This window comes from Pan troglodytes, chromosome 18 (assembly GCF_028858775.2).
Source record: "Pan troglodytes isolate AG18354 chromosome 18, NHGRI_mPanTro3-v2.0_pri, whole genome shotgun sequence".
NCBI lineage: Eukaryota > Metazoa > Chordata > Mammalia > Primates > Hominidae > Pan > Pan troglodytes.
This window is the reverse complement of record NC_072416.2, coordinates 4,493,159-4,505,998: the sequence shown is the minus strand read 5'-3', so window position 1 is coordinate 4,505,998 and position 12,840 is coordinate 4,493,159. Positions and strand designations below refer to the sequence as shown.

At 58.1% G+C, this 12,840-nt stretch overlaps 3 protein-coding genes and 3 non-coding genes across 7 annotated transcripts; 3 read left to right on the top strand and 3 right to left on the bottom strand.

Moving 5' to 3' along the window:
- The first annotated feature begins 2,981 nt into the window (after positions 1-2,981).
- NDUFB10 (NADH:ubiquinone oxidoreductase subunit B10) lies at positions 2,982-5,263 on the top strand. Its single transcript, NM_001071824.1, has 4 exons — positions 2,982-3,111; positions 4,510-4,648; positions 4,854-4,993; positions 5,154-5,263. The coding sequence occupies exons 1-4, from the start codon at positions 2,982-2,984 to the stop codon at positions 5,261-5,263; spliced, it is 519 nt and encodes a 172-aa protein (NP_001065292.1).
- A 147-nt stretch (positions 5,264-5,410) lies between these two features.
- Positions 5,411-8,224, bottom strand: RPS2 (ribosomal protein S2). The gene is made up of 7 exons (XM_024350072.3): positions 8,161-8,224; positions 7,803-7,982; positions 7,630-7,719; positions 6,507-6,614; positions 6,094-6,267; positions 5,855-6,014; positions 5,411-5,628 (listed from the first exon to the last, which is right to left on the bottom strand). Exons 2-7 carry the CDS (start codon positions 7,977-7,979, stop codon positions 5,456-5,458), a joined length of 882 nt encoding a protein of 293 aa, XP_024205840.1. The 5' UTR covers positions 7,980-7,982; positions 8,161-8,224; the 3' UTR covers positions 5,411-5,455.
- LOC112205939 (small nucleolar RNA SNORA64/SNORA10 family) lies at positions 5,692-5,824 on the bottom strand. Its single transcript, XR_002940075.1, has one exon. It is a non-coding gene; the product is annotated as a small nucleolar RNA SNORA64/SNORA10 family (small nucleolar RNA).
- On the bottom strand, positions 6,331-6,464 carry LOC112205938 (small nucleolar RNA SNORA64/SNORA10 family). Its single transcript, XR_002940074.2, has one exon. It is a non-coding gene; the product is annotated as a small nucleolar RNA SNORA64/SNORA10 family (small nucleolar RNA).
- A 70-nt stretch (positions 8,225-8,294) lies between the features above and the next one.
- On the top strand, positions 8,295-12,356 carry RNF151 (ring finger protein 151). 2 transcript variants are annotated; one of them, XM_001161952.7, is made up of 5 exons: positions 8,295-8,488; positions 8,766-10,255; positions 10,644-10,789; positions 11,095-11,191; positions 11,805-12,356. In XM_001161952.7, exons 2-5 carry the CDS (start codon positions 10,253-10,255, stop codon positions 12,294-12,296), a joined length of 738 nt encoding a protein of 245 aa, XP_001161952.1. In that variant the 5' UTR covers positions 8,295-8,488; positions 8,766-10,252; the 3' UTR covers positions 12,297-12,356. The 2 variants fall into 2 exon arrangements, with proteins under 2 accessions (XP_001161952.1, XP_054524720.1); XM_054668745.2 differs by lacking the exon at positions 8,295-8,488 and adding an exon at positions 8,495-8,582.
- On the top strand, positions 8,543-8,669 carry LOC112205971 (small nucleolar RNA ACA64). Its single transcript, XR_002940102.1, has one exon. It is a non-coding gene; the product is annotated as a small nucleolar RNA ACA64 (small nucleolar RNA).
- Positions 12,357-12,840: the final 484 nt, after the last annotated feature.

Genomic DNA, 12,840 nt, shown 5'->3' with positions numbered 1-12,840 from the left:
CTGGGATTACAGGTGTGTGCCACCATGCCCGGCTGATTTTTGTATTTTTAGTAGAGATGGGGTTACGCCATGTTGGCCAGGCTGGTCTCAAACTCCTGACCTCAGGTGATCCACGCGCCTCGGCCTCCCAAAGTGCTGGGATTACAGGTGTGAGCCACCCCGCCCAACCAGTTGTAAAGTTCTATAGTAGTGGAATTCTAGAGTTTTTCAGGCCTATGACATTTCTAAGATCTGTGGTTCTTACATCAATAGATACTAAGATTCTAGGCTACTAAAACGTCAAGATTGTTTGGGTCTCATGGTTCATATTTCTTTCCAAGACTTTGGCCAGGCACAGTGGCTCATGTCTGTAATCCCAGAACTTTGGGAGGCCGAGGTGGGCAGATCATGTAAGGTCAGGAGTTTGAGACCAGAAACATGGTGAAACCCCGTCTCTACTAAAAATGCAAAAAATTAGCCGGGCGTAGTGGCAGACACCTGTAGTCTCAACTACTCAGGAGGCCGAGACAGGAGAATCACTTCAACCTGGGAGGAGGAGGTTGCAGTGAGCCGAGATCATGCACTGCACTCCAGCCTGGGCAACAGAGCGAGAGAACTGTCTCAAAAAAAAAAAAAAAAAAAGTTCATAATGTGAAGATCGAACGTTTCTGTGACCGTAGATCCTGTTGTGTCCAGAATTGGTGGGTTCTTGGTCTCACTAACTTCAAGAATGAAGCCACGGACCCTCGCGTTGAGCGTTGCAGTTCTTAAAGGCGGGGTGTCCGAAGTTTGCTCGTTCTGATGTTCCGATGTGTTCGGAGTTTCTTCCTTCTGGTAGGTTCGTGCTCTCGCTAGCTCAGGAATGTAGCTACAGACCTTCGCGGTGTTACAGCTCTTAAGGCGGTACCTCTGGAGTTGTTCGTTCCATTACCAGTGGGCTCATAGTCTCACTGGCTTCGGGAGTGATAACTGCAGATCTTCGCGGTTGAGTGTTACAGCTCATAAAGGCACTGTGGCCCCAAAGAGTGAGCAGCATCAAGATTTACTGGGGAGAAAGAACAAAGCTTCCACACTGTGGAAGAGGACCCGAGCGGGTTGCCGCTGCTAGCGCCGGCAGCCTGCTTTTATTCTCTTATCTGGCCCCACCCACATCCTGCTGATTGGTAGAGTCCAGTGGTCTGTTTTGACAGGGCGCTGATTGGTGCGTTTACAATCCCTGAGCTAGACACAAAGCTTCTCCACATCCTCACCAGATTAGCTAGATACAGAGTGTCCACACAAAGGTTCTCCAAGTCCCCACCAGAGTAGCTAGATACAGAGTGTCGATTGGTGCATTCACAAACCCTGAGCTAGACACAGAGTGCTGATTGGTGTGTTTACAAACCTTGAGCTAGATACAGAGTGCCGATTGGTGTATTTACAATCCCTGAGCTAGACATAAAGGTTCTCCACGTCTCCACCAGACTCAGGAGCCCAGCTGGCTTCACCCGGTGGATCCCGCACGGGGGCTGCAGGTGGAGCTGCCTGCCAGTCCCGCGCCGTACGCCCACACTCCTCAGCCCTTGGGTGGTTGATGGGACTGGGCGCCCTGGAGCAGGGGGCGGCGCTCGTCGGGGAGGTTCGGGCCGCACAGGAGCCCACGGAGTGGGGGAGGCTCAGGCATGGCGGGCTGTAGGTCCCGAGCCCTGCCCCGCGGGGAGGCAGCCAAGGCCTGGCGAGAGAAATCGAACGCAGCGCCGGTGGGCTGGCCTGCTGGGGGACCCAGCACACCCTCCGCAGCCGCTGACCCGGGTGCTAAGCCCCTCATTGCCCAGGGCCGGCAGGGCCGGCCAGGCTTTCCGAGTGCGGGGCCCGCCGAGCCCACACCCACCCGGAATTCGCGCTGGCCCGCAAGCACCGCGCGCAGCCCCGGTTGCCGCCTGCGCCTCTCCCTCCACACCTCCCCGCAAGCTGAGGGAGCCGGCTCCGGCCTTGGCCAGCCCAGAAAGGGGCTCCCACAGTGCAGCGACGGGCTGAAGGGCTCCTCAAGTGCCGCCAAAGTGGGAGCCCAGGCTAGAGGAGGGCGCTGAGAGCGAGCTAGGGCTGTGAGGACTGCCAGCACGCTGTCACCTCTCACTGTTTGTCTGTAGGGTTGATGGTTCTGTGTCGCTGGCCTCAGCCTCAGGACAGGACATGACCAGTGTCCCCCCTGGATAGCAGCCAGGGGCCGTGCCAGGTGTGGAGACTGAAGATGTGGCCAGCAGGACCCTGCTCAGTGGAGCTGCCTAGAAGCACCAGAGTGCCCAGGGCCAGGATGGAACCATCAAAGCCGGCCAGAGGGCCCTGTGCCCAGGGTAGGTGCCTTCTCCCTATGAGCCGCCTAAGGGCAAGCCCTGCCTCCTGGTCTGCTCCCTGCCCTCCCCCAGACAGGCTCCCAAGTTAACTGGCACCAGCCAGTCCATGAGGGGCCCTTGTAGAGAGCGGGGCCCAGAGAAGTCTGTAGGGGCTAGGCAATCCAGGAAAGCTTCCTGGAGGAGTAGGGCGTTTGGAATCGCGTGCTATTTGTTCACTTTGTCGTGTGCGCTCTAACGGTCTGTATTCTCCATCACAGTTTATCTTATTCCCTGCTGCACTCAGCACAGTGCCTGGCGCGCAGTGGGAACCGAATGACCCCCTCCTATTCCTTATGTCAGTTGCCTTTTGTCTGTTTCTTTCATCGTAAGCAGGAATCTGTCCGGTTCGCGGCTGCTTCCCAGGCGCCCAGACCAGCGACCAGCACCGCGTAGGCGCTCGGCACAGACCGAGAACGGAGGCCCCACGCGGGGGCGCCCTGTGGCGAGGCGGGTCCCGGCCGCGCCCGGCGGAGCCGGGGAACTACAAGTCCCATGGTGCATCGCGGCGCCAGCGCGCAGACGCAGCCGCCCTCGGCGTCCTCTGTAGCGGGCGACCTAGGCCGCGGGACCCGGACGGAGGTAGACGCCAGGGCAGCGCGTCCGGGAGCGGTGTCCGCGCCCGCCGCCGCCATGCCGGACAGCTGGGACAAGGATGTGTACCCTGAGCCCCCGCGCCGCACGCCGGTGCAGCCCAATCTCATCGTCTACATGATGAAAGCGTTCGACCTCATCGTGGACCGACCCGTGACCCTCGTGAGAGGTACGAGGCCCCAGCCCGGGGCTCCCTCGCCGGCCTCTGGGGACCCCTGGATCCCACACCCTGCCTGGATCCTCCAATGCCTCCGGGGTCCCGTCTCCCTGAGACCGCCCCCCGCTGCACCCCGGGGACAACTCCCCACCCCCGGAGACCTCCGAGCTCCGTCGCCTCCTTTGGCCTCCCACTGCACCCCGGACCTCACCTCCCAGGATCCCTTACTCTCCCTTGCACCCCGGGATGCCCCGCTTCTTCCCAGGACTCTTCCCTCCCTGCCGCACCCAGCGCCCACTGCCCCAGGACCCCGCACTGCTCTCCGCCCCCCGCCGCCCCGGGAACCCCTCCACTGCACCGCTGGCCTCAGGCCTCTCTCAAATGTCTCTCTGCCAGATGACCAAGTGTCGGGGTGATGGCCGAGATGCCCAAATTCACCATCTCTGGAACGAACCGGGAAAATGCCCAGTTCAGTTTTTGTTGTTTTTTTTTTTCTTGAGACAGTCTCACTCTGTTGCCCAGGCTGGAGTGCACTGGCGCGATCTCGGCTCACTGCAACCTCTGCCCCACCCCGGGTTCAAGCGATTCTCCTGCCTCAGCCTCCCCAGTACTAGGATTACAGGCGCACCACCACCACGCCCAGCTAATTTTTATATTTTTAGTAGACACAGGGTTTCACCATGTTGGCCGGGCTGGTCTCGAACTCCTGACCTCAGGTGATCCTCCCACCTTGGCCCCCAAGTGTTGGGATTACAGGCCTGAGCCACCGTGTCCAGCCTGGTTCAGTTCTTTTTGAACACTTGGGGTGCATAGCATGCTCTGGTGGTTCTTCCGTAAGAGGGTGAAGTCTCCAAATCAAACCCCCAAAGATCTGGAAACCGTGCAACAGCGGACCCAGCTCCCTCTCTTTTGTAGCAGTCGTAGAGCATGTCTGTCCTGTGTGTCTGGATGTTCGAGCTCTCTTTTTAGCTCGTTCATTTCCCAGTGAGGAAGCTGAAGCCGTAAGGTGGTAAGTTCTGCTTGCTGGAGGCTCCCTGTTGGAGCCTCTTTGCGCAGCCAGCGGGGTCCCTGTGCAGCTGGGGGAGGTGCACTGGCAGAGCTGCGTCCCAGTCCATGCCATCTGTGAGAAGCAGCTGCCTGTAGGCTTGTGTGGGGGACAGAGTAAGGTAATGCATGTGGAACTCTGAGGATGATGCCTGGTACTCGGGAGCTCTCCATCAGCTGTAGCCTAGGCCTTCACAGGCCTGCCTGGCTGGCCACATCTCTTACAGAGACGAATTGCTGTTTTCTAAACGCTGGAACACTCAGGAAGTTCTCCTCTCTCCCCTCCAAAGGGCTTATGAGAAATAAGAAAGCTAAAAGCCTGTCCAAACCGATGAGGCGTTTGAGTCTGTGGCTTTGTCTTTGCAGAATTTATAGAGCGGCAGCACGCAAAGAACAGGTATTACTACTACCACCGGCAGTACCGCCGCGTGCCGGACATCACTGAGTGCAAAGAGGAGGACATCATGTGCATGTATGAAGCCGAAATGCAGTGGAGGAGGGACTAGTACGTGAGCCATGCTGGGAGTGTGGAGATCTGCACCATGTGCTGCTGGGACACCAGTCCCTGGGATGCCACAGGGTGGCATGCCCAGATTTTAGGGGTGACATGGGAGGAGCCAGACCCCAGGGCTCTTGCTTTCAATTGTTCTCACAGGGTACAGGAAAAGGATTCCTTGTGATTAGCCTCTCTTGCTCCTTTTCTCCACCAGCAAAGTCGACCAAGAAATTATCAACATTATGCAGGATCGGCTCAAAGCCTGTCAGCAGAGGGAAGGACAGAACTACCAGCAGAACTGTATCAAGGAAGTGGAGCAGTTCACCCAGGTGGCCAAGGCCTACCAGGACCGCTGTGCGTGCCCCACCCACCCCCAACCCCCCACCATCCTCCTGAGGCCTGGGGGCCAGAACCATTGCGAATCTTCCCTCCCCTCCCTTGTGCTCACTTGACTTTGCCCCCTTTGCATGTAGCAGAGGCCTCGGTTCCCAGCTTGTTTCCATTGCTTCCCCAGATCAGGACCTGGGGGCCTACAGTTCTGCCAGGAAGTGCCTGGCCAAACAGAGGCAGAGGATGCTGCAAGAGAGAAAAGCTGCAAAAGAGGCCGCCGCTGCCACCTCCTGAGGCAGCTGTGGGTGCCCCTGCTGTGTGGCTCTGTATGACTGTTGCTGAAATATAAAAGCCCTGCAACCTGCCTGTGTGTCTGGTGTGATCTATTGGCCCCACACCCCAGATTCAAACCACCACTAACCATGCAGGACACGGGAAAAAAACAGTAACACGCTTAATTCACTTTATTTTTCTTGTATAAAAACCCTATGTTGTAGCCACAGCTGGAGCCTGAGTCCGCTGCACGGAGACTCTGGTGTGGGTCTTGACGAGGTGGTCAGTGAATTCCTGATAGGGAGACTTGGTAAATACAGTCTCCTTCCAGAGGTCGGGGGTCAGGTAGCTGTAGGTCTTAGAAATGGCATCAAAGGTGGCCTTGGCTGCAAAACAAAAGAAGCCCAGGAGGGTCAGTGGTGTGCTTGAGGCAAGTCCCCCAACCCAAAAATTGTCGCACTCCTAGGAACAGAGAGGCCATTCTGGGCGGGTCTGTCGTGCATTAGGAGAGCCTTTCTCTGCCTCCCTGAAAACACGCCAAGCACACACTGGACCCGTGTGGTTAAGCGGAGCTGAGAGACCATGGCTATGACCCATGTGTGGACCACCTACCGAAGTTGCCCAGGGTGGCAGTGCAGCCCCGGGCTGAGGTGTAGCAGTCATCGATACCAGCCATCATGAGCAGCTTCTTAGGCACAGGTGCGGAGACGATGCCAGTGCCCCTGGGTGCAGGGATGAGGCGTACCAGCACAGAGCCGCAGCGGCCTGTCACCTGGTGAGGGAAGGAGTCAGGAGACGGGGGCCCGAGGGAGCCTGCCCCACGGCAGGCCCATCACCTGCCACCAGCCTACCTTGCAAGGGACAGTGTGGGGCTTGCCGATCTTGTTCCCCCAGTAGCCTCTGCGCACGGGGACGATGGAGAGCTTGGCCAGGATGATGGCCCCACGGATGGCGGTGGCCACCTCCTTGGAGCACTTAACACCCAGACCGACGTGGCCATTGTAGTCCCCGATAGCAACAAATGCCTGCGAAGAGATGTGTGTGAGGCAGCTGGTGGCCCTACACCCAATCACTGCCCACCGCCCAGGGCCTGTTGCGCCCCTCAAGGAAAGAGAGGCCACAGTAAGGCCCATCCGAGGTCCTGAGGAGATCTTTTCTCTCTCTCCCCATTACGAAAGTCACACGGGTGAAGCCAAGTGCAACTATGCAGAGCCGAGAGAGTCCCAGCAAGCCCAGCGCAGCCCGCTCCAGGACAGCCGGGTACCTTGAACCTGGTGCGCTGGCCGGCACGGGTCTGCTTCTGCACTGGCATAATCTTCAAAACCTCATCCTTGAGAGAGGCCCCCAGGAAGAAATCAATGATCTCTGATTCCTGAAACAAACAAGAAAATTGTAGGGAGAGCATTAAAAAAAAACTTAATACCATTACGCTATTCAAGAACCAAAGTCACGGCCGGGGGCGGTGGCTCACGCCTGTAATCCCAGCACTTTGGGAGACTGAGGTGGGCGGATCACAAGGTCAGGAGTTCGAGACCAGCCTGGCCCACATGGTGAAACCCCATCTCTATTAAAGACACAAAAAATTAGCCGGGCATGGTGGAGTGCGCCTGTAACCCCAGCTATTCAGGAGGCTGAGGCAGGAGAATCGCTTGAACCTGGGAGGCAGAGGTTGCAGTGAGCCGAGATCGCGCCAGCCTAGGCGACAGGACGAAACTCTGTAACCGCCCCCCCCCCGCCCAAAAAAAAACCGAAGTCATGAACCCCCTCACCTGGCTTCCCCCCGATCTGTCCCCTTCGTTTTTGGAGGCTTGTATGTAAGGTTACCGTATTTCTGCATCTCAATCGTTTCTTCCTATTTGCCCTTTTCCTCTTGTTTGGTGAGATGTGGCTTTCCACTCAGATTTCCTTTTGCTTTGTCCAGCTTTGGCCTAGCCATGACCACCGTACCTTGCTAGGGCGAACGCTCACATGACAAATATGCCATTAGCCTTTCCCCACTGCACCCGCTGGACGCAGATGGCAGCTGTCCCGTACACGCGGACTATGACAGTTTGCCAACCCTTACAGTGTCCTCCCACAACCTGAACTTCATCATCCTCTCGCATGGCATGAACCAAGCGCTGCTTCTCTTTCAGTTCTTTGGAAATGAATTCGCTGCGAATGTGGGAAGATGCGCTGAAATGCCTTTTGTGGCTCTGGCTTCACTCAGGTATCCATCCAACCTCTAAGTGGAATCCTCTCCTCAGCCAGCCCGCAACACAACCTCAACCTCTCAAGCGAGACGCTGGGCCCTTTAATGCGGGTCAATGGCAGATACTAATCCTCCAACCCCAGCCCAAGTGACTCCTGGGTCGCACTTGCTCAACGCCCCAACGACCGACGCGTACCTTAATGGGCAGGGAGAAGAGATAGATCTCTTCCAGGGACTTGATCTTCATGTCCTTGACCAACCGGCCCAACTTGGTGACGGGCATCCACTAAAGGGAGAAAAGGCGCCAGTGACCAGGACTGCTCTCCGGCGCCGCCCAGGGGCCCGACCCCGAGCGTGGCTGATACCTACCTCTTTATCCTCGGCCTTGCCTCCGCGAGCTCCGCGGCCTCGGCCCCGGCCCCGTCCACGGCCGCGACCCCGGCCCCGGATGCCACTGCCGAAACCTCCGCGGAAGCCACCGCGGTTCCCCATCCCCGGGCCACCAGGGCCTCCGGGCCCCCCCGCTGCACCGGCGTCATCCGCCATTTGCTGGAAAAAGCGACAAGAAGGAACTAGTCAGTGTGGCCTACGCATCTGCCAGCCCCCCGGGAGACCCAGACAAGGGCTCCCGCCCAGGAGCGCGGACTCGGGAGCCTGGACCCGACCCGATGTCCGCGGATCCCCGCCGCCCACGCAGAGGCCCGCTGCAGCGACCAGCATAACTCACGTGTTTTGTCGGAAAAGAAGAACGAGGCCTACTGGGAAGCAGCTTTTATAGCACGCCAAGCGCCGCGAGATCTCCGCAGCCCCGCCCCAAGCGGGAGCGGGCCGAGCTTCTATAAGACAACCTGTGATTGGCTCCGCGGTGCCCCGCCCTCACCGGGCTCTGAGTGCTCTTGCCCGTCCGGCCCCAGCCGCGGCCCGGGAATCTACGTCAGCCGAAAAGCTACTATAAACGCCCGCGCCTCCGTCCCCAGCCGCGGCTCGGGAATCTACGTCACCCGAAGAGTGGCTATAAACGTCCGCGCCTCCTTTGCGCTCCCTTCTTCACTTAGGTAGGTCCTGCCGCGTTGACCCCTGGGGTCCCGCTGGTGGTCTTCGAGACCGGCGTTGGTTGAAAATCACCCCCGGCTTTGGCCGTGGCCGCGGGTGAGATTCGGCGCCCAGAGCCCCCGGGGGCCTCAGCTCACCGCGCGCTGCCCCATGTGCGGCGGTGAAACCCAGGCCCCGACAGGCGCTGCGGCCTCCCCCCCGGGTGCGGTCGCTCGCGAGGTCTGGCCCCTGACTCCTGACCCCGACTGCAGACCGCTAACCTTGTTTTTTTCTCCGCAGGACACTGGGCCTCCCACGCCTGACACCGACGTCGCCAGGACCGCGGGGTTGGGGGAACTTGGCTGTCCCACGTCTTTCAAATAAAGCTGTTTTGTCTAACTCACTGCGTGCGGGTGTTCTTGGGGCCCCGACTCGCCTATCAGCCTGGCAAGTGCATATGTTCACGTCGTGGCGGGGAGAACCCTAGCGAGATGCCTCCTCGTCTTTCCTGGCTTTGGACACAAGGGTAGGATATGGGAGGTTGGCAGGTGACGTGTAAGGTCCGACGCCTCTTAAGTGGAGGAGCCAGACTGCGAACAGTCTTGTGGCCATGCTCGTCTCAAGTGAACTACGCTGGCAGGTAAAATGCCTTAGTCCAAAGGGCTCCAGGTGGGGCCAGCAGAGCACTAGCAAGGATGGGAAGCTCAGAGGCTTCCAGTGGCTTCCTTGTGAGACCAGGTGAGATTCTAAAGGATTTGACCAACTAGGCCTAGATGAACTCAGCGCCCCCGTGGTGCTAGGCTGGAGTGGATCAGACACCTGGTTTGGGAGGCTGGGCCCCCTGCTCTGGGGCGGCAGGTTACCTGGGAGTTTAGTTCTCACTGCCGTGGAGCTAGCACCTGAGTATCAGATCCTAAGTGAAGACCCCCAGTGAGTCAATGCCTAAAACCCCTAAGCCTTAGGATCTCCAGCCACCTGGGCCGCACTATTGGAGAGAAGAGGGTGGCAATCCCTGTGATCCCACTGAAGCCCTGGCCTGGGGGAGACAGCTCCATGAAGCTTGGTTCTGACCCAGTGCTTCTGGGGAAACGCCGTCAGCCACTCTCAAGCCCCAGGCGCTTCATAGACCTATCTCAGGTCAAGAGCTGCTCTCTTTTATTTTTATTTTTATTTTATTTTATTTTATTTTATTTATTTTTTTGAGATGGAGTCTCGCTGTCACCCAGGCTGGAGTGCAGTGGCACCATCTCAGCTTACTACAACTTCCGCCTCCCGGGTTCAAGCAATTCTGCCTCAGCCTCCCAAGTAGCTGGGACTACAAGCAACTGCCACCACACTTGGCTAATTTTCTTGTATTTTTAGTAGCGATGGGGTTTCACCATGTTGGTCAGGCTGGTTCGAACTCCTGACCTTAAGTGATCTGCCTGCCTCGGCCTCCCAAAGTGTTAGGCTTACAGGCATAAGCCACTGCAGCTAACTGTATGGCTTTTTTTTTTAAAGAGGTGGGGTCTCACTGAGTTGCCCAGGCTGGTCTCCTGGGCTCAAGTGATCCTCCTGCCTTGGCCTCCCAAACTGCTGGGATTACAGGTGTGAGCCACAGCGCCCGGCTACCTGTGATCCTTCAGAGAAGGGGGCAAGGGCTGGGCTGTACGGGGTCTCTGGGTCCTGAACCAGGGTTGTGACTGGCTTGAGCTGGACAATGCTATTGTGATGTCAGCCCACAGCCACTGTGAAATGCAGGCTCTTGAGCTCTGGGGGCCTGTGGAGCTGCTGTCTAGACGCAGATCATGGTGAGCCTGGGGCCCTCTTGCTTCCAGCCCTGAGATGTGTGCCCAACTCCAGAAACCTGACCAGTTGTCCAGGGATCGACCCCACTCCACTCAGAAAGGGTGGGCAATGGGTTGCAGACCCCCATATGGTACAAGGAAACCTTCTGGAAGGCTCTGGCTAGGTCTAATCCAGGCTAAGGCCCCCGTCTCCAGCCAGGGATTAGTAGTCCTGGGGTGGGGGGCCCTAACCCCCACAGCTGCCCCCTCAAAGTGGGTGCTGAGCCAGCCCCTCTACTTGAAGTTCTGTGGCCCACCTCCCTGCCAAAAGCTTGCTGGGCTCTCTTGCTGGGTATGTGGACCAGGGACTGGATCACTGTCCCAGCCAGGTGCTGACACCTGGCCTTTGCAGGGTGGCGGGTATGATCTCAACCTCTTCGCCAGCCCTCCTGACAGCAACTTCGTGTGCTCCGTCTGCCATGGGGTTCTCAAGAGGCCAGCAAGGTTGCCATGCAGCCACATCTTCTGCAAAAAGTGCATCCTCCGGTGGCTAGCCAGGTGCCAGCGGGTACCCAAGGGGCTGGGAGGGCAGGAGTGAGACTGGGGGCCATTGCTGTGGCCCAGAACAGAGGGGAAAGTCAGCCAAAAGACTCAGCCACCAAATCTCCCTAAACTAAAATGTGTGTACCCTCACTCAGTAGTGTCTGCAGACCCCGGCCCCACCCTCAGAGCTGAGAGTGCCCTGTAATATGCCCTAATGCCTCATCCAGCTGATGAAGGGACCACCTGGGTCACCGAGTGAGGGCTTGACCAGGGCTCCCTTCCCACTCCCAACACTCACCCCTACTCATGCCTCCTTCCAGACAAAAGACCTGTCCGTGCTGTAGGAAAGAGGTGAAAAGGAAAAAGATTGTCCCCATGAATAAACTCCGGAAAACCATTGGCCGCCTGGAAGTCAAGGTAGCTCAAAGTACCCACTCCCCCGACCTTCAACCCTTTTCACCTTTGTAGGGGTGGGGCAGGGCTAGGAGAGAGGGCAGGAGAATCCCATCTTCAGAGAGAAACAAGTGCAGCCTTGGGACGACCAGACATTGCTGAGTTTGAATCGTGGCTCTACTGCTTAGTTGCTGTGTGACTTTAAGCAAGTCACCTAACTTTTCCAAGCCCCTGGGGTTAGAAAATGGAGATTTTAGAGAACTTTTAAAATGGAGATTATAGAGGACTTTTAGAGGATCAAGTGCCCAGTGTGCCTGCCACTACTCTCTAGTCCCCTAGTTTTACAGATGGGTAAACTGAGGTTAAAAAGGAAAGCCTGGCATCCATACCACTCACCAGACCAACCCAACTGTGTACCTTCCAGTTCCCCAAGACTCAGGCCTCACCCCCTCCCCTGGAACTTCTAGCTTCTTCCCACGTCTAGGCATTTGCCCCAGTGTTCTCTCCACCAACTCACCGGAGTCAGAAAAGCGTGGGAGGCTCCCGGTTCCCTGGTTCCTGGCGAATGGAAAGCCAGGGGTGGGGGATTCCGTGGGTGTCCTGCCCGGTTTCTTCACACGTTCTCCTTCACCCTCAGTGCAAGAACGCCGACGCTGGCTGCATAGTGACGTGCCCCCTGGCCCATCGCAAGGGGCACCAGGACTCATGCCCCTTTGAGCTAACGGCCTGCCCCAACGAGGGCTGCACCTCACAGGTGCCGCGTGGGACCCTGGCAGAGCACCGGCAGCATTGCCAGCAAGGGTCCCAGCAGCACTGCCCCCTGGGCTGCGGGGCCACCCTGGACCCGGCCGAGCGTGCTCCCCACAACTGCTACCGGGAGCTGCACAACGCCTGGAGCGCGTGCCAGGAGCGCCGTCGGCCCCTGCTGCTGTCCCTCCTGCGGCGTGTGCGCTGGCTGCACCAAGCCACCAGTGTCGTTCGCAGAGAGCTGGCGGAGCTCAGCAACTTCCTGGAGGAAGACACCGCTCTGCTGGAGGGTGCCCCACAGGAGGAGGCCGAGGCTGCCCCAGAAGGCAACGTTGGGGCTGAGGTGGTGGGGGAGCCCAGGGCCAACGTACCTTGTAAATAGATAAATAAAAGCGGACCCCAGGCCTGCCTGCCTCTGTGCCTGCGGCCCTCACAACTGTCACGGGTGCATCCCTGCTGCCTTCTCCAGGCATTTGCCTGCTCTCTTTCATCTTTTCTTTTTCAAAGGAAGGAGGCCGGGCGTGGGTGGCTCACGCCTGTAATCCCAGCACTTTGGGAGGCTGAGGTGGGTGGATCACCTGAGGTCAGGAGTTCGAGACCAACCTGACCAACATGGCGACACCCCGTCTCTGCTAAAAATACAAAAATTAGCTGGGCGTGGTGGCGGGTGCCTGTAGTCCCAGCTACTCGGGAGGCTGAGGCAGGAGAATGGTGTGAACCCGGGAGGTGGAGGTTGCAGTGAGCCAAGATCACACCACTTCACTCCAGCCTGGGCGACAAGAGTGAGACTCCGTCTCATAAAAATAAATCAATAAATAGGCCGGGCGCGGTGGCTCACGCCTATAATCCCAGCACTTTGGGAGGCCGAGGTGGGCGGATCACAAGGTCAGGAGATCAAGACCATCCTGGCTAACACGGTGAAATCC